Source organism: Podarcis tiliguerta (assembly GCF_965153285.1).
Source record: "Podarcis tiliguerta genome assembly, chromosome: 2".
Taxonomy (NCBI): domain Eukaryota; kingdom Metazoa; phylum Chordata; class Lepidosauria; order Squamata; family Lacertidae; genus Podarcis; species Podarcis tiliguerta.
The window spans coordinates 70,039,462-70,059,154 of record NC_139535.1 but is presented as its reverse complement, the minus strand read 5'-3'; the positions used below and the strand labels follow the sequence as shown (position 1 = coordinate 70,059,154).

The following is a 19,693-nucleotide window of genomic DNA, read 5'->3' as shown; positions in this document are numbered from 1 at the left end:
TGTATCATTGAAGGATGGGGGCTAGACCTGCCAGTAATGTCTGGTAAGAGCACCAGTCCTTTCTCCACTTCTCAGTGGTATCTAAGATTGCACCCTGTTAATTCTACCCATAGAACTCATTAGGAACCACTGAGACTAAGCTCCAATCCTTGGATTCCATTTCTTGATGCTAGACTGGGGACTGTTTTCTGTATAGCTTGACGCATGAAAAGCCTGCTATTTTGACATGCAATGAGTGAGTGCAGCCTGCCAGGCCTTTTGGTTTGGTCCTTGAGACTCTTCCCAGGTCACACTCCCATCCACAGGCAGCAGCCTCCCTGGGTGCCTTTGGCTGGCTGGAATATGCCCTTGGGCTGGGGGATGGAGAGGGGAGTGTGTGTAGAAATATTTTACTTTTCCCTGGTGGGAATGTACAAAGGATTGAATCCAGAGCCTTCTGCATTCAAGGCAGATGCTCTGCCACTGAGGTGTAGCCCTTCAGCAAATGGACAGGGCTCCAAGTTCAGCTCCCTAAGGTAACAGGAGGTGATTTTTGGCCAGTCGCTATTCCTTTAGTGACTTCACAAGTTGATCATGAGGATAAAATGTGTGGAGGAGAACAATGAATTCCGCTCTGAGATTCTTGGAGAAAAAGTGGGATAAAAATGTAACAAATACATTAAAACACACACAAATGAATACAGGCGTCCCCCTACTTGCGCATATTCAACTCTCGTGCTACCATGTATATGTGAGACTTCCGGATATAATTTTTTAAAAGACTTAAACTTCAAAAAGGCACAGAAGGACAAAAACGGCCTGAAAAGAGTGGGGAAACCGCAAAAATGGCATGAAAAGAGTGGGAAAATGGCTAGCAATCCCAGGAGTCTTTGCAGCTGCAATTCTATGAGGTTTAGAGGGTATTTACATATTTTTTAGATGGTTTCCTCCACCATATGCAATTTCACATAAATGCGCGGTACCCTGGAACGTAAACCCTTGTGTAAGTGGGGAGAAATCTGTACACATAAGAGTATCAACTGCAGTTGAAATGTTCAGACTTCTATATATTATTTTGTACTGGTGGAAGTAAGCCGTATTGGCAAGTTGTGATCCAAGATATATGGTAACAAGTTCAGAGTCTCTACCATCAGGTTGGATATTTGACATTTTGCCACCTTCTACCTCTTGTTTTTCTTATAGCCTGGTGTGTCTGTTTTTCTGGTGAATCCTCAACCAGCAAATGGTCACTTTTCTACAAAAATAGAGGTCAGGCAAGGAGATGGCCGAGATGCAATAATCAGGCGCTTGATGAAGATGGACAGAGGAATCAAAGGTAAAATTTAGGTCAAATAATTCAGCCAGCTAGATGTTAAAATTCCTACAAAGCAGCTTATCCAGTAAATGCTGATTGTCAAAAATGTGTTTTCTTACTCACTGGATGTCTCACGTGGTTCTAATTATAAAAGCAGGCCCCTGTTTGCTTGTTACTATTTGTATTGGTTTTCTGTGGCACTGTTTGTGTGCAACACACTTTACAGTCTTGTCAACCTAAGATTTGTCAGATGCTACCAAAAGAGGCCTTTGCTACAGTGATTCTTACAGGAGGTTAGAAAAGAGCACCAATGGTGTATACACTCTACATGATTTTATAGAAGCTACCTTTATTATGGTATCAGTAAAGGTTTGAACAATGACCAGATTGTTAGCTGCGTCCCCCTGTGGTCAGAAGATCCTGGTGGGATCAGCTTGCCTTGAGTCATTCCTTCCTCTTGGAGTTGTCCGGAATTTGGAGCAGAGCCCAAGATTCATTTTCTTGTAGATATGCCTGTTGATAGCAATGATCAATTACTGTTAGTGAAGATGTTGATTCAGGATGGATTTTCTAACTAAAAAGAGACTAAATTGTATTATTTTTGAGCTCATGCCAAGACTGGGGCCCCCTCATGCTCTTAAGTAACCTCACTGGCAGCACAGCCTTAGCATAGCCCACCATGAACCTCTTTATCCCTTTTCCTGAAACTAACCTCACAGTGTCTGTTGCAGCAGGAGGAGCTTCGTGTTGGGGAGTAGGTATATGCATCTGGTACCAGAGCCCCTATTGTGCTCTGGAATGCTGCTGCAGCAGGAACCCAGAATTTCTGGGATAGAGTTGGAGCCACAGCCAAGGCCATTATGAGCCTGAGCCAGAACTTCACAGGACAACTGTGTTCCCCTGGGGATTTCTAAGCCTACTTCTTCCTCCCTCCCTCCAGATCCGAAGTCAGCCCCCTCTCCACCAGCTAATGTTCGCTTATTGCAGACCTGATCCTGCAGCTTAAATGTGAAAGATGCATTAATCCATTTCAAGTCCCCTGAGCCACCCACTCCCACTCAACTCACACTTTCTTAATGCATGAACCACATTATTTTCAAGTCTTAAATTTCAAACTATACAGTGTTAGAGGTGGTAAGTATTAGCTCCATCTCCCTGAAAGCACTTAGGGTTCACCAGCAGTAATGACTTGTAGCATAAAGGCATTAAAGCAAATGCACATTCTCACTCAAGAGCCAGATTTGACATCCATAGCTGCTGTGAAAAAATATCTCTTTCTTTCTTGTAATATAGAAGTTAGCTTTAACAAATTATTTATTTGTCAGTTAAGGCTGAAAACAAATTTGTAAAAATGGTTTGTGTTTAAAAATATAAAATGTTACCAATTCTGTGTCTCAAAATTCTTGAGATTATTTACCCTGGATGTTCCTTTGGTACCATTTTCAATTTTCACCATAACCTTCTTTAATTCTAAACCTTAAATTTGGTGACTTTGTTTTAAAATTCAGATTGAAAGTCTTAATTGTCAGATCTAACGAATATGCTCACAGAAAACCCGCATGCTGGCTCCAGTCTGCGCCATCAAATGCCGTTGACCAAAACAAAATTGTTTTGCGTAGTTTCTGAAAGATGCTCGGGCTTTGACAAACCTCCTGGGAGAAAGAGCTTGGTGACTCAAGGATTATTTTTGTTTGCAATGGGAGTTGCCAGGGGTGGGTGGGCGGGGAGTAAATGTTAACAGGGTTCTGCAGCTGTGGTCTCCAGGGCCAACCTTGCCCTCCTGAGTGATCAGAGGTGGTAAAAAACGTTTGTGTATTCCTCCTCACCCCCTGTGCCTCTTTTAGCAAGCTTACTTGCTAACCGGGGGCGTTATCCAGTTAAGGTGTCAGGGCACAGCAGGGCTTTCCCCCTCCTTCCCTGCATGCGCCCTGCACCTTCCCCAAATCTGCTCCAGAGTGTTGGAGAAGCACCTAGAACAGATTCGGGGAGAAGCCTGCTGCAAAAGTGGAAACCCTTGTACTAAAGGAATGCGTTACTCAGCTGCACTTTAGATACAACCCCAGGAGTAAGCAGCTTTTACAGAAGGTGTATTTTGAGGTGACTTCTGTTTACATTCTTAAGTGTGTCCTCAAATTAGAACACGTTGAGTTCCTTCCTGTTATCCAGTTGCTAATGGCCTTATTTTGCAGGCATTCCGCCCTTCTAATTAAACTGTTTAAAGGAAGCAAGGCATTAAGCCTGAAGTTCAGGTTGCTGTGCTGAACAGAACTGACAGAATTTCTTTAAAAAGCAGAGACAATTTCCTGTTTGCTTGCTGGCTTTGCTGATTCCAGCAATTGTGAGAGAATTATGTCTTGGTCCAAACTTTTCACGTCGTATAATTTATTTCCTCATCACTTTGGCGGCTTGTGTGTTTTGATCCTAGGAAGAGAGAGACAATTTTTATATTACAGTGTGAAGTTGTGTTTTCAGAAAAGAGCTGAGAGGAAGAAGTCTATAACTTGTCTTGCAAAGCAAAAACGGAGTACTGCACATTTCAGGCTCGGGCAGGCAATTACTAGAGATGCACAACCTGATTGTTTGAAGTGAATGAAAAGCAATTGAGAGTAAATCGGTAATTCTTCCAAATCGTTGTTTCCAGAAGATGTCACTGTTAGGCAGGCACTTGAAAAGATTATCTGATAAAAGCTAGTGGTGAAAGAGCAGCAACTTAGGCAGACTAAAATAGCTGGCTCATTAGGAAAGTTCTGCTTTGCAGTTCTTACTGAGAAATCGTTTGAACTTATTTAAAGGACTTCTTTTTTAAAAAGCAGTTGCATCTAATAACAAAACCGAGACAACATTTCTGCTTGTATTAAAACATTTTCTAGTTTTAACCATCTTTCCTCTCACAATTCTATGCAGGCGATGTTCCTCCCTCCCTTTTATGTTGAATATTTCTGACATAAAAGAGAGGAATGAGAGATAAAGAAGGGTTGTTGGGGAGGAAGTGAGATATGTGATGGAGAGTATACTGTAAACTACTTGGTTCTCCGGGGAAACATCTCCATACATTTTTTATTTAATTCCTCTAGATTTTCTTAATGTCCTCTTGGCCTCCCCTTTATTTTTACTTTCATGCCTCTTTGGCTGTTAGTCATGCCTGAAAAAGAATGGCGTATGTGATGGGATGAAGAGCTGCTTGTGTGTAAATTGCAATCCCTCAGAGTTTGAACCGCTTCTCAAACCTCTGCCTGTGACGGAGCCCTTCCAGCATGGCTGCGTCAGTCGCTAGCAGAATCCGAAAGTGGCTGCTTTCGGAAACGTTTCCAACATAAAAGCTCCTTAACGGAAACACGTCTTCTGGACTCTCTGCGTGACAGTTTCCGCCGAGGAACGGGTGTTCCTATAGGGGGCCCTGAGACTTCCCCACTGTTTTCACTGGAAGCATCTCTGAGCCATTCCTCCGACTCCCCTTCCCTTGACGTTCCTGTTCGCCCCCTACTGGTTCCCTCTTCAGGTGTCAAGTCTCTCTCTACCTCAGAGAGCCTTGTCACCTCCTGTCCTGCCGATGGCAGTTCCCTGACATCCACCTCCCCTCCAGGGCCCCCTTCACCCCCTCCCGTCTCCTCCCCTACGGGTTGTGAGGAGGTAAAACCCCGGAAGGAACCTTCCTCATCGTCTGAAGTTTCGAACACCTTTCTCCACTCGTTGTGGTTCCTAGTCTCTCGGTACTCCTCGTCATCTGAGTCCGTTCCTTCTTCCAACTCCGACTCCGCGAATCCTTCCAGTTCCTCTTCCTCGTCTGTGGTGCCGAAATACTCCCTTCTAAACCTTGCTACCGGCTGTGGTTTCCGCGGGAATCTTTGGTGGAACGTTTCTGTTAAAACCTCGTCATTGACCTCCTCTGCAGTCACCCAGGTGTTTTCTGACTCCGGTTCCCCTTCCCACGCCACTAAATACTCCACCTGATTGCCCTTCCACCTGGAATCGAGGATTTCCGCTACATGGTTACTGCTTTCCCTCTCCTCCAAGACCGGTCCCCTGGTGTGCTCCTCTTCACCTCCCCCCTTGTACGGTGACAGTAATGACCTGTGGAACACTGGATGCAATTTCATGTGGTTGGGTAACCGGAGTTTGAAAGCCACTGGGTTGACCTGCTGAATGACCTCAAAGGGTCCCAATCTCTTGGGTCTTAATTTCTTACAACCCCCTTTGAACGGCAACCCTTGGGTGGACAACCACACCTGATCCCCCACCCTTATGGTTTCACCTTCCCTCCTGCTCTTGTCTGCCTGCTTCTTATATTGAGCCTTGGCCCTTTCTAAGTTGAGCTGAAGCTGACGATGGATCGCTTCCATCTCTTCTACAAACTGTTCGGCCGCTGGGACGCTCCATCTCTCGCCCCCCTCCCCCGGGAATGCCCTGGGGTGACACCCGTAATTGGCCAAAAAGGGGCTCATTCCTGTGGACACATGCTCCGCATTGTTGTAGGCGAATTCTGCCAGCGCCAGCTTTTCAACCCAATCATTCCCTCTGTCATTGACATAGCACCTCAGATATTGTTGGAGGATGCCATTTGCTCTTTCCGCCTGCCCATTGGTTTCAGGATGCCGGGCCGTCGAAAAATTGACTTCCACGTGCAGCAAGCTCATGAGCTTCCTCCAGAACCTGGAAGTAAATTGTTTCCCGCGGTCCGAGACAACCCTCAAGGGGGCGCCATGCAGCCGGAAGACGTGTTCTACAAACAACTTCGCTGTTTCTTCCGCTGTGACTGCATGTGAACATGCTACAAAGTGGCACATCTTAGTTAACAGGTCCACTACTACCATGATGGCCGTCTTCCCTTTGGATTTGGGCAGATCCGTCATAAAATCTATTGATACCGCCTCCCAAGGCCGTTCTGGCGTGGGTAGTGGTTCCAATAACCCTGCCGGCGCCCTTCTTTCCCCCTTGGCCCTCTGGCATTGGTCACACCCTCTTACATACTCCTTTACATCTTCCCTCACCTTGGGCCACCAAAACTCCCTGGTGACCATCCACATGGTCTTGTGTTGTCCAAAATGTCCCGCCGTGGGACTATCATGCAACTGCTTGAGTACCCTCCCTCTCAATTCACCTTCTGGTATATACAGTGCCCCTTTGTAATACAATGCCCCATTTCTTTCTTCAAAACCCTCCGGGCTCTCACCCTCTCCCCTGAGGCCTCTGAGCTTATTTTGGGCATATTCGTCAGTTTCCGTTTCTTCTACCAGCTCTCGTCTCCCCACCAGCGCCGCCCCACACACCCAGCGGTCCTCAGGAATGACATGTCTTTCTTCGCTTGCCCCCTCCCCTTCCAAGTACTCTGGTTTGCGTGAGAGAGCGTCCGCCCTGACGTTCTCTGGGCCTGGTACATAACAAATCTCAAAGTGGAATTTGGAAAATTCCTGTGCCCATCTCACTTGCCGTTGGTTGAGTACTCGAGCTGTCCTCCAATACTCCAAATTCTTGTGGTCGGTGCACACTTGCACCTTGTGTTGTGCCCCAATCAATAAATGTCTCCACCTCCGGAACGCTTCGTGAATGGCAAGTAGTTCCCTGTCATACACCGTGTAGTTCCGCTCGGACTTATTCAGCTTCCTCGAGAAAAAGGCACACGGTCTCCACCCTGACGTATTTCTTCCCGGCTGAAGGAGCACCGCCCCCACCGCTCTGTCTGACGCGTCTGTCTCCACCCTCATGGGCTTCTGTAGGTCCACATGCAGAAGTTGTTCTTCCGAAGCGAAAGCCCTTTTCAGTTCTTCAAAAGCTCTCTCCGCCTCCGCCGTCCAAACAAATTTCTTCTTGCTACTGAGGCAGTCGGTGATGGGCGCCGTCAAGTGTGCAAAATTCTTGATGAACTTCCGATAAAAGTTCCCAAACCCCAGGAATCTTTGCACATCCTTCTTGGTTTTCGGTGTCTTCCATTCCAGCACCGCCTGGACCTTGCCTGGATCCATGGCCAATCCTTGGTCTGACAGGCGGTACCCCAGGAATTCCACCTCCTTGGCATGAAACTGGCACTTCTCCAGTTTCACCCACAGCTGATTGGCTTGCAGCCGGCCCAACACTTCTCTCACGTCCCTCACATGCTGCTCTTCATTTTCCGAATACACCAACACGTCATCCAAAAAGGCCACACAATTCTTGTAGAGCAACGGCCCCAGGACGTGGTTGATGAAAGCTTGAAAACATGCGGAGCCGGCTTGGAGACCGAAGGGCATTACGAGGTATTCAAATGCTCCCAAAGGGGTGAACATGGTGGTCTTCCATTCATCCCCCTTCCTTATTCGTATCAGATTATACGCCCCCCGCAGGTCCAGTTTTGTAAAAATCTTCCCCTTCCTCACCCTGGTCAGAATGTCATCAATTCGGGGCATAGGAAAGGCCAGGGGTTCCGACACGGCGTTCAGGGCCCTGAAATCCACTACAAGTCTCGGCTTATCTGTGTTTTTTTTGTCCACAAAAAACACTGGGCTGCCCCCCACCGCTCGGGACTCTCTGATGAAACCCCTCTTCAGGTTTTTGTCAATGAACTCCCTCAGCTCCTGCATCTCCCTGTCTGACATGGCGTACAGCTTGCCCACTGGGAGTTGAGCCCCCGGGAGTAGGTTGATTTGACAGTCAAAGGGTCTATGCGGCGGCAGTTTGTCCGCTTCTCTTTCGCTGAATACGTTGCTCAGATCTGCATATTGCGGAGGCACCTCCCCTTGCTTCATTACCTCCATCCCAGCTAAGGTGATCTTGGCTCCCCCTGGATCCTTCCCCTGCTTGCAGTGTTCCAGGCAATGCGCCGACCCAAAGGAGACCACCCTCTGGTGCCATCCCACTAGAGGATCGTGAAGTGCCAGCCAGCTCATCCCCAAAATAATGGGAGCTCCTCCCAATGTGGCCACATTGAACGCTATCCTCTCGGTGTGTCTTGCCACCCTCATTATCATGGGAACAGTCTGTTGGTTCACTTCTCCTCCCAACAGCTCTCTGCCGTCAATCGTGGTTACCTGCAGGGGTTTACTTAAGGGGAGGGTTTGTATCTGGTGCTCAGCTGCGAACTCCTTACTCATGAAATTACAGGAGCTGCCTGAATCCAGCAGGGCTTTGATCTGTAGGGGGTGTCCATTTGGCAGCTCTAGCAACACCTCTATCACTAGAGCAGGCCTGGGAGGTTCTGGTGCGGGCACTCTCACTGCTTTTGAGCCTGGCTGCTGTGCCCCGACGGCAGCCAGGCGTTGGCTTTTACCTGCTCTGTGCTTTCCTCCTCCTCTCCCCCAACAGCTCCTGCCATGCCTTGCCATTCCTTTCTCCGTGGGCAGACTCTGGCAAAGTGTCCTGGCTGTTGGCAGAGATAGCATTTTTTCCCGCCCTTTCCCTCTTTCTTCCGCCCTTCACCGATGTTTGAAACTGTGCGCGCACGCGCTGTTCCCACTTCCATCGGCTCTGCCGGCGGGAAAGGCTGCTCTGGAATGTCTGGAATGCGGAGCTCCCTCCAACGTTCTCCTTTCCCCTCCCGCTTCTCCAAAGCCCTCGCCTCCTGGCGCGCTCCAATGGCTAGCGCGGCTTTAGTCAGCTGGTCCATAGACTCTGCTCTGGGGTTCCGGGAAAGTTCATCTTTCAAGGACGAAGACAGACCCTCTTCAAAAAGCATTTGAATGGGCTCAGAAGCCAAGTCCCACCCCAATCGATGAATCAACATAGTGAACTCAGTCCAGTACTCACGGACAGTCCGGTTTCCCTGTTTGCAAGCCATTAACTGCCTTCGCACTCCTCCCTGCTCAATGTCACTGGAAAACATCAGGTCCATGGCACGAAAAAACTTCATCGCGTCCTTTAGGATCTCATTATTTGCTGCCATCAAGGGTCTAACCCAGTCCTTCGCCCCTGATTCGAGGTGGCTAATTACAAAAGCCACTCGCGATTCCTCATCAGGAAAGTCATCAAATTGCAGATTGAGAGCATATTGCATCTCTGTCCTAAAGGCATGGTAGTTCCTGGGGTCCCCCCCAAATTTCTGCACCAATCCTGGCATCTTTCTGTTGAGTGGGGTGGCTTTCTCCCTCCCCCTCTCTGCATCCTGAGCCCTCCTTTCTTCCAGCCTCGCCGTCTGCAAGGCAAGCTGGATTTCCAACGTCCTATACCTTTCCTCCAGGCTTGGACCTCCAGCTGCCCCTCCGGTTCCTGCTGGTTCGCTCATGATGCCTCTCCCTGGCACAAGCTAGCTGTCGATGACTTTCGGATTGCTGTGATGGGATGAAGAGCTGCTTGTGTGTAAATTGCAATCCCTCAGAGTTTGAACCGCTTCTCAAACCTCTGCCTGTGACGGAGCCCTTCCAGCATGGCTGCGTCAGTCGCTAGCAGAATCCGAAAGTGGCTGCTTTCGGAAACGTTTCCAACATAAAAGCTCCTTAACGGAAACACGTCTTCTGGACTCTCTGCGTGACAGTTTCCGCCGAGGAACGGGTGTTCCTATAGGGGGCCCTGAGACTTCCCCACTGTTTTCACTGGAAGCATCTCTGAGCCATTCCTCCGACTCCCCTTCCCTTGACGTTCCTGTTCGCCCCCTACTGGTTCCCTCTTCAGGTGTCAAGTCTCTCTCTACCTCAGAGAGCCTTGTCACCTCCTGTCCTGCCGATGGCAGTTCCCTGACAGCGTATAACTGGAAACTGCAAGGGTGTGTAACTTAAAATTGCAGTTAAAGCTGTTGCTAGACTTCCAATGGGCTCCCTGCCTCTGCTCCCCTGGCTGGAAGCCAAGGTTGGTTTGTGACTGGTGCCCATAGCCTGCCACCCAGTTCCAGGGGTGAGTGAGTGGGCAGCAGGTTGGGCTGGTGAGCCCTGGTGCCCGTGGCCAGAACCACTGGCATCAGGCCTGATTGCAGTAGAGAAGAGGAAATTACATAGTTCATTTGTTCGGGGTTGAAGTGGGAGGACACCTTTGACTTTTTTCTCTAGAGCCATTCTTCCTCTTGCTTGCCCGACTGAATGGCCGCAGATCTCTGAACAGCTAATGTAAAACTTCAGTATTAATAGATAGAGGGCACAGTTCTAAGGAAGTGGCTGATGTTTCTCCGGCATCGTAATTTGCATGAAGGAAAGCTACTGAAAAGTTTCTGTAAGCCATTTTGCTTTGTACAGAGTTAAAACACAAAGCTGTACATAGTAAATTTATTCAACCTCATATTAAAACACCCATAAACTTACACACACCCCTCAGTGTTTCTGTCCTGCTGTTTTAGGAGCGAAATTGGAGGTCTTTATGTATCCCTCTGTAGTTTGCTCACTTTTTATGCTGAGGCACACCTCAGTGTCAGTGCATTCATGTTGGATATTCTTGAACTCACACTGCCTTTTAAGCCTTGGTTATTAAGGGCTTCTGTAGGCAAATGGCCTGCACAACAGCTTGTAAACATCTGTCAAGGCGCTATTTAAGCAATTGGGGCAGTTAGAGTTTCAGCAGCCCAGGCTAATGCTCTCTCCTTGCTAGGTACCTTGCCTGAACTGCCTTGTGATTTGTATTATTGTATAAAAATGCACATGTCTTACAAGTGTATTCTTTCTCTCCCCGCCCGCCCTCCAGATCTTTCCAAAGTGAAACTAATGCGTTTTGATGACCCTCTCCTGGGCCCACGTCGTGTTCCTGTGCTCGGTAAAGAAGATGCTGAGAAATCTCCCATTTTAGATCAAGCTGTCTTTCACATAGACCTTGCTGAAAAGCGGGTTCGTCTCACTGAGAATGGACGAACAACAGATATTGGGGATACGCTAGTCTATATCATTAATTAGATTTTTGCACCCAGCTGGGTTATGAATGTTTGAAATAACATGAACAGCTTTCAAGCGATCTAGTGGACCACAACAAATTTAATTTCTTGCTTTTGGAGAGGAAGGAAACTTAATCTTGCATGTAGATCAGGGTCCTTAATTTTTAAATGTGGTATAATAAATCTATTTTCCATCCCCTGTGACTTTCTTTTGAAAATAATCTCACTGACCTAAATCAAGACACAGTTCAGAAACACCTTTTTAAAAATGCATGAAAAATGACACACAAGAGTGTGCAATACGAACATCTTAGGACTGTGATAGACTTCTGGTGTTCACATTGGAATATTCAGAGTTGAAAGATGGTGGAGCCATACATGCATGTGGTTGCATTTCCTCAGCAGCCTACTTTATTAAAAAAAAGAAAAAAAGAAAAAAAGGCAGAGGAAGGAGAGCAGTCTGGAGAGGCAGCAATTTCTGAGGAGCCATTCCATTGCTTGTGTTTTCCACCCTTGACTTCATCACTTTGATCTTTCACCAGATCCATCCCTCTCTTGTTCTCTGGCCCTTTTTTTGCAGTGGTGGGTGGGTTGGAGGGAGTTCCTTCTGGTGACTAGGTGAGGCATGCACAACTGCTGTGGCAGAAGAGGAAACTGTAGCAAGGCTCAGGAGGAGTTGGGATCAAAGGGAAGTCATGGGCTAGATGAAAAGGCTCCATGGGTCTATTGTGCTCCCTGGCTCAGCAGTTCCTCATCTGTACTGCACCATCAATCCCTTCACCTACCTGTCTACTCTTTCCAACTCTATAACTGAGGATGGGAAGCTGTGTCTGACCAAGCTGTTCCATAGCTGGATAACTCTAGCAAGGCACTGTCTCCACTGCATTCAGTCTATAGTGCTGACCTGGTTCTATGGCGGTAGTGTGATATTAGTGTATTAGAGAGGGGAGGTGATAAAGAAGGAAAAGTTGGGCATTTCACAAGAGCATGTTTCAGTTTTATTTTACTTAAATGGGGTACTTTTCTATTCCTATTTCCAAAGCATCGTACAATTTTACCAATAAGTTGTACAAGTAAGATACTTATCGCAAAAACTACTGAAAACAAAAGTCTCAAAACACTAATTGTGGAGCATACTTTCATTTTAACCTGGCACTTAATGTTATCAATCCCAGGTCTGATCTGGGTTGGTATCACTCTCCCTAAATTCCACCTACATCATCTTGCAAGGCAAAAGCACCTAGAAGATGATGATTGATTGATGGTGTTTTAACTCTACCACAGTGACAACTGGTGTGCTGCAGCTTGGGAAGCTGAGTTGGTTTGAAAACAAAAGTTGGAACTTTCTCCTAAAGTTCAGAAGCCATTCTAAAGAATGCCTTTGTTAGAAAAAAATGCATGTGGTAGTTATCAAAGAGAAAAGCTGGTGTAACAAACTCTGATGTTCATCAACCAAAATGTCTGTTTTGGAATCAACGTAAAATGCTGTTCACAAACACTTCTTGAAATGGGAGTTGCTTTCCGGCTTCCAGAAATTGTTTGAAGGTGGATACTCAGAATCGCACCCTACAGTCTTCCTACAAAAACAAAATTCCTCATACCTAGGAAAATCTTGCTTTGCCTTTTCTTTTATAAGTGTCAGCTCCTTGGGAGTCAACATAGTACACCAAGAGGAGGAAAGGTTAAAGTAGGATTATGTGCACCCCATCAGAAGAGATGCTTTTTCATTGTTTGCCATTGCAAGGCAAGCCCACTCCTTTGCCTTTGTGGGTCTGTTGACTCATTGATCTTCCATCCTCAGAAGTGCAGCAGGCATCTAAGTTACTTACTAGCCAGTTCCTTTTTCCTACTCCAAAAAAAGGAGACGAGTGGGTAAAGGCTACATCCTCTCTTTTCTCCTCTTTTCAATACTTTGATCATGCTCTCTGCAGCCAGCCAGGCTGCCTCCCAGCATCTCTCTAACTATAGCATGCCAGCACGAAAATGAGCAGTTCTAACTCTGCAATTATGCTGTCTGCTGAATGCCTGCCTTTGCGGCAAGAGGAGCCCAAACTGTGGAGGGAGAACAAATTACAGCCAGGGCAGAAGGCTAACTGTGCCCTGTGGCTTGAGAGAGCTGGCAGAAACAGAGGTGGCCTTGGCCCAGATCCCCTGTTGGCACACATAAAACTCGGAGAAAGGCAGCACAGATTGTCAACCCAGCCAAGGGAACCAACAGGCAGCACCACCATTGTTTTGCAGATGATGCTGTCTGCAAGGGAGGGAAATACTTTTAAAAGGAGGGAAAGGGTGGCAATGTGCTAACCTAGTAGCCACAGGTATTACAATATGTACAATTGTGGCTCTGAAAATTACTGCTTTTTTCAGTGTATAAGATGCCCCCATGTATAAGACACCCTATTTTTTTGAACCCAAAATTAAATCAATATTTTAAAATAGTTAGGGTTGCCATATTTCAAGAGCCTGAGCCCAGCCACCCACACCTGAACCCATATGCATTCACCATCTGTGTATAAGATGACCCCCAATTTTTTACTATCTTTTTTAAATCAAAAAACCATCGTCTTATACACAGAAAAATACAGTATATCTAATTAGACTCCTGCATTGTCTCTGCCCCCCACCCACCACTCCACTATTGCCTGTCTACACTTGTGGATGCTCTGAAGTTTGACCTTGTTAGAACGGTGTCAGTCCCTCTTTCAGTTTGCATTAGCATTCCTGCGCAGCCCGTGTTACTCCTGATTCTCTCTTTCCCAGCTCCTCCGGGGCCCGGCCAGCTCAAGAGCTGTTCTGTAAGTCATTAACGGGTCATAGTGCAAACCGCGTTCCTGCTGTGTAGCTGCAGTGTGCAGTGGCCGGTGGGAACAGTCGATACGGTATGTTTACAGCTACTGCCAAGTGGCTTGCTTGTTTTCCATAACATACAGAACAATTACTGGCCTTTGCAACTTTTAAAAATGTGAATGATTAGAGCAGGGGCCAAGTGCGGACAACTGGGTCTCTCTGCCTGGCCCTTGGTCACATCCCTCACCAGCCCTATTTCACACCCTCAATTGTTTTCCATGGAACTGTAGAGTTAGAAGGGACCTCCAAAAGTCAACCCCCCCTGCAATACTGGAATCACAGCTAAAGAATCCCTGACAGCCACCCAACCTCTGTTTAAAAGCCATAGTCCATTCCACAGATCTTAATGTCACAGAATTCTTCCTAACATTTAGTTGGAATCACAGTATATTCTGTGTGTCTGGAATGTGCCCTTGATCTTTGACGATGCCTCTTGCTTGCTTCAATGCAATATGGAGAGGGGCATGTGAGTGCCAGGAAACAGCTCACCGGTAAATTTTATAATCCTTGCTTGGCTCACCATGCCCACCATTGTCATGTGACCCATGGAAGATTGGCCGGAGGTTCCCTGCCCTCGCTTTTTGCCATTTCTCTCTGCTCCTTAATGAAGCGTGTGGCAATGAAGAAAGCAATTAAAAATTACAAGGCATAAAAATAGTAAGGATATAAAAGCAAAAGCAATGAGCAGCAACAAAAACATTTCATTAAAACATTTCACTGGAGGGAAGGCCCTGTCTTTTGTGCCCCAACATGAACCACTTGAGTTACATTTGCCATTTTATGGCTCATTCGCCAAGCTGGGAGACACCCTTTTGGAACTCTTCACAATTTCTTTTGTTTTAACAGTCCTGAACAATTTAATATAAACAGCAAACTTGGTCACTTCACTGCTCACCCCTGACTCCAGATCACTTAAAAACACAGGTCCTAATACAGAGTCTGGGGAATCCACTTTCTACATCCTTCCATTGGGAGAACTATTTATTTATTCCTGCTCTCTGCTTCCTGCTACTTAACCATTTCATGACCCAGAAACTGGATCAGGCTTTATTCTACTTTGGAATCATAGCAAGTATATAGACATTTGTAGCAATATCAATATCTAGTTGCAAATGAGCTGAATTCTAGGCTGTAGTGTTTATGGGCTGAGGTTTGTAGATCTTTTCTCCTCTCCCTAGAAGCAACAGTTTCCCTTGTTTGATGTCTGCTTCCTGTAGAAAATTGGAATCCAGAAAGAAAAAGTCTACCGCCAACAAGATAAGCAGGGGCAGACTAGACAACGTCTGGCAGCAGAGCTGGCTGCTTTATCTTTGTCATTGAAGGACTTGTCTTTGGATTAACACATAGAAATAAAGGGATGGGTTTGTATTGATGTTAGAAAGGGAAATTAGTACTTGTTGTAAAAGCTCCAAGGATTGTTATCTACTCTTCTGTTCATTTTGGACCCAACCTAGCAAAAGAAATCTGTGCTGTGCACTCCTGCTGCTAGGCAGGGGAAGGGGGGGGGGGGAAGAGACCCATTTGAAATGGACCATTTCTTGAAATGCTTGAGCAGCAACTGAGAAGCTAAATGGACTGCTCTGTGTGTTTTATTGATGTCCAGGAGGTGGCACTGTAAGTCAGGAACTTAGCCCCCTGGAACTGATAAGATCTAAGGATGTGGGGGTGGGGAAAGAAGAGAGATATTTACTGGAGATAAAAATCTCCATGCAGTTTACAAAACCATTGACACACTATATTGGTCTGTCAGAAGAAATTGGAGTAGCTTCAAGGAATAATCTGTCTGTCTATGTGTCTATCTATCTATACATACATATTGATGTAAAGTAAAATGAAGTGGATGAGGAAACAAACTTGTTTTATACTCTAGAACAATTTGAATGGGAACAAGCAGCCAAAGTCCAGAAGCAAGAGGGTTGGGCTCTGACATAGTGGCAGCAGGCAAGAATAGGCAGTGACAGTACCTATTTCCTGGTACTTTTCCTATTTTATTCTCTTTTTGTCTTTTCTGGGGCTGCATTTAAAAAAAGAATTGTGCACATGTGCGCTAGTTTCTGTCCTCCCTTCTAGGCCTTGTTTTATAAACAAGGAATACAATCTATCAAAGCAATGAATTGCAGGGAAACCCCATTGCAACGAATGGGATTTCAGTAAGTCCTGGCTAATTTCCATCCCACTGCTCTCAATGTGACTTGATTGCCACTAACTCCTTGTGTGCTTGCGCCCTAAATTTCTGAATGGTAGGTAGGAACACTGACTCTAGTGCGCATGCATGTACAGCCTCTTTCCCATTCATAGAGAGTGACAATAATGAGGAGGGGGCAGACCTAGCATGCTTGTTTCTGCAACCTCCCCTTGCTTGTTTGATGGTGACATTTGAAGGGGGCTTATGTATACAAAGTATTTGTGAAGAAGAGAGAGGAAGACCCTCTTTGATATCTATGCAATTCAGTGTGATGTCTGTGAAGCAGCACTTATGCATGTTCAGTTGGATGTGTATAGGTGCTCCATGCAAGCTCACAGAAAGTCTGATTGTGTGCGGTGCCTAAAGGCATTCAGCTAACCTTGCACAGGTTTCCCTTGGCATACAGCATGCAGTACAAGCTGAAGGCAAACAAATACATTTCCTTCTCCTGAACTTCTAGTTAATGCATGTGTCAGTTTAGACCACATGAGGGCACTGTGTCTGTAGTGATCAAGCCAACACTTGTTTCTATGCCTCTCTGTTTAAGTTAATTCCAGCTCGGCCATCTTGGTTTGTTGTTCTCTCCAGACAAGGTGTCTGCTATTTTCTCTCTTATCCCCACAAAACCTGTAAATAGTTCCTGCATGCATAAAGCCTTTAAACTCCATAAATTGTAAATGATTCCAATACAATTCACCCAAGCTGCAAGGTCTGCTAACTGTATACAGAGAGAGGTTGAGGACACAGGGGCTGTGCATGCATCATATTAGAGGCAGGACCAGTAACGAAGTTCCATGTTCCACACATACCTTCAAGAGAGCTAATGAGTCATGGTATGGGGGCAGGCTCAGGCAGTGAAATAAAGTGAGAAAATAAAGAGATGCCCCTACTTTCATCTGTGAAATATTAGTGGATATGCAATTACATTATATTATCTTATTTTTCCCCTTTAAATTATGTGATGGCAGGACACATTATTATGGGAACATTGGGCTCTTTTAAGGTTCCCCAGTTGGGCACAGCTCTTCCTATTATAGAAGGCTTCAGGCTGAAAACTTTCTCCAAACCAAAATGCATACTGAATGGAGTTATTCCAGGGATACCTGAGGTAGCAGTTTAGCTTTGAGTCATCTGTAAAGAGCAGCTGGCTTGCCATTTCTGCTTAATATACACACCCCTTAATTTCTTCATTTTCAATTCCTCCCTCCTTAATATGAAATTTTATCTTGTCTTCATGGCTTTGTTAACTCGGTTTTCTAATGTTGATTTTCTAGAGTTCTCTGATTAGGCTTCTGAAAGGCTGGTAACAAGCTGCAAGCCCTAAAATTGGATCAAACACGACATTGAAAAAGTTTCAGTCTCAATTTAGCCAAACACTGAAGCTTCACACAGTTGCATTTCCACAATTTTGACATTTTAATATTAAGCCTGCTTTTCAACATTTTGCAACTTTATATTTCAAAGATTAGAAGGCAGAACAATAAAATAAATAAATAAAATAAACCTTGCTGAGTGCATTGTCTTACCTTGAATTTTAATCTTAGCTCAGGTGTCAAAAACTTTAATATTCCAAAAACCTCCAAGTGGCAATTATTAAACACTTAAAACAAAAACACAACCTAAAGCAACAATATAAAACACAAAACTTTAACTACAGTGCCATATATATCTCCCTTATTTATGTAATACTTTTTTCAATATTTCCATGCTGTTGTTGTTGTTTAGTCGTTCAGTCGTGTCCGACTCTTCGTGACCCCATGGACCAGAGCACGCCAGGCACTCCTGTCTTCCACTGCCACCCGCAGTTTGGTCAGATTCATGTTCGTAGCTTCGAGAACACTGTCTAACCATCTCGTCCTCTGTCATCCCCTTCTCCTTGTGCCCTCCATCTTTCCCAACATCAGGGTCTTTTCCAGTGAGTCTTCTCTTCTCATGAGGTGGCCAAAGTATTGGAGCCTCAGCTTCACGATCTGATTTCCATGCTACTCAAGAACAAATGTTCTCTGGGCAGATTACAAGCAAAAAATGCCTAAGGAGTCTTCCCAGCAGAAACCCTGCAGGAGGATGGCAGCAGTGGGGTTTTCCCTTTCTACCCCCCTGCAATACCCCCTGTAATTGCTTTTTGGGGTGGGGGTCGGGACAATCTCTAGATGCATCTCACATGGGGTGAAGAGAGGGGGTTCTTCCATCTGGCAGGCAGGAATGCTTGCACTGGAAGAATGTATGTGCACTATTTTGATCCATCTGGAAATTAAACCCAAAACAAAATGAAACCAGCAGCACAGAATAACTGCACAAGAAGCACCAAATGATATTTAAGATTGCAGCAGATGAGATGCACTGGTAGATATAGAGTCAACACTGAAAAAAAATCTCTAGTAGCCATCAACCCAATTTCATCCGGTGGTGGTTGCCACCATGAGAAGGAACATTTAGCATTTCTACAAACAATATACACCATCTGTACTACAGACAAAGACAGTATCATCAGAGCCGGCCCACCCATGAGGCAAGACGAGGTGTCCACCTTAGGCGGCAAGATCCACTGGGGCAGCAGATCCCAATGTTCACCTTTCTTCCCCACCTTGTTCCTGCTGTAGGTCTTACCTAACCCCTTCTTCCCTGGCAAGGAGCGGGGTGCCATTTTGGAGTCTGCCTCGGGTACCAAAATGTCACGGGCTGGCTCTGAGTATCATACCACTTTGAGCAGTCAGAGTGGTTTAACAATTGCAATCAATCAATAGGGGTATCCTAACAACTCTCAGCATCCTTAACAAACCACTGTTCCCATGATTATTTAAGGGAAGCCATGGCTGTTTAGAGGGTTATGATACTGCTTTAAATGCATAGTGCAGATAGGGCCATATTTGAAAACAATCTTCTGTCATGCATCTCCATACGTTAGTGTTATGTAAATCTACTAGGATCTGTGTTTTCATGCAATAAATATAATTTGGTTGGAGAACTGCATGGCAAAATTTAGAGAAGCACAAATTTGGGAGGGTGTATTTGTTTGTATTCAGGGGACGCGGGTGGCGCTGTGGGTAAAACCTCAGCGCCTAGGGCTTGCCGATCGCATGGTCGGCGGTTCGAATCCCCGTGGCGGGGTGAGCTCCCTTCTTTCGGTCCCAGCTCCTGCCCACCTAGCAGTTCGAAAGTGCAAGTAGTTAAATAGGTACCGCTTTATAGCGGGAAGGTAAACGGCGTTTCCGTGTGCTGCGCTGGTGCCGGCTCGCCAGAGCAGCTTCGTCACGCTGGCCACGTGACCCGGAAGTGTCTTCGGACAGCGCTGGCCCCCGGCCTCTTAAGCGAGATGAGCACGCAACCCCAGAGTCGGACACGACTGGCCGGTACGGGCAGGGGTACCTTTACCTTTGTTTGTATATTGTTTTGGGAACTGAAAATTAGATGTGATCACATTTTAATGTGAAGCAAACCACATTTCTCCCCCATTTCTTATCTGTTGCAGCAGATTGTTTCCAAACAGAGATTTGACAGAACTTCATTTACCATGTATATCATTCTAAAATATTCTAAAGATGGTCTTTCTATCTTTAAATCAGCAAAAAAATGCAGGCAGGAAAATGGGTGTTATTGGGGTGTTTGCAGT

General features: G+C 45.9%; 1 protein-coding gene and 1 long non-coding RNA gene across 3 annotated transcripts in view; one reads left to right on the top strand and one right to left on the bottom strand.

Annotated features, from left to right (window-relative positions):
* LARS1 (leucyl-tRNA synthetase 1) overlaps positions 1-11,247 on the top strand; it is a 47,818-nt gene extending 36,571 nt beyond the window's left edge. For both annotated transcript variants that reach the window (XM_083427072.1, XM_083427071.1), the window contains exons 31-32: positions 1,183-1,315; positions 10,868-11,247. In XM_083427072.1, coding sequence (XP_083283198.1) covers positions 1,183-1,315; positions 10,868-11,073 — 339 coding nt within the window. In that variant the 3' untranslated portion in view covers positions 11,074-11,247. The remainder of the gene's footprint in view (positions 1-1,182; positions 1,316-10,867) is intronic.
* Positions 1,324-19,681, bottom strand: LOC310671345. The gene is made up of 3 exons (XR_014507970.1): positions 19,594-19,681; positions 17,259-17,403; positions 1,324-1,807 (listed from the first exon to the last, which is right to left on the bottom strand). It is a non-coding gene; the product is annotated as an uncharacterized lncRNA (long non-coding RNA).
* Between the last annotated feature and the right edge of the window lie 12 nt (positions 19,682-19,693).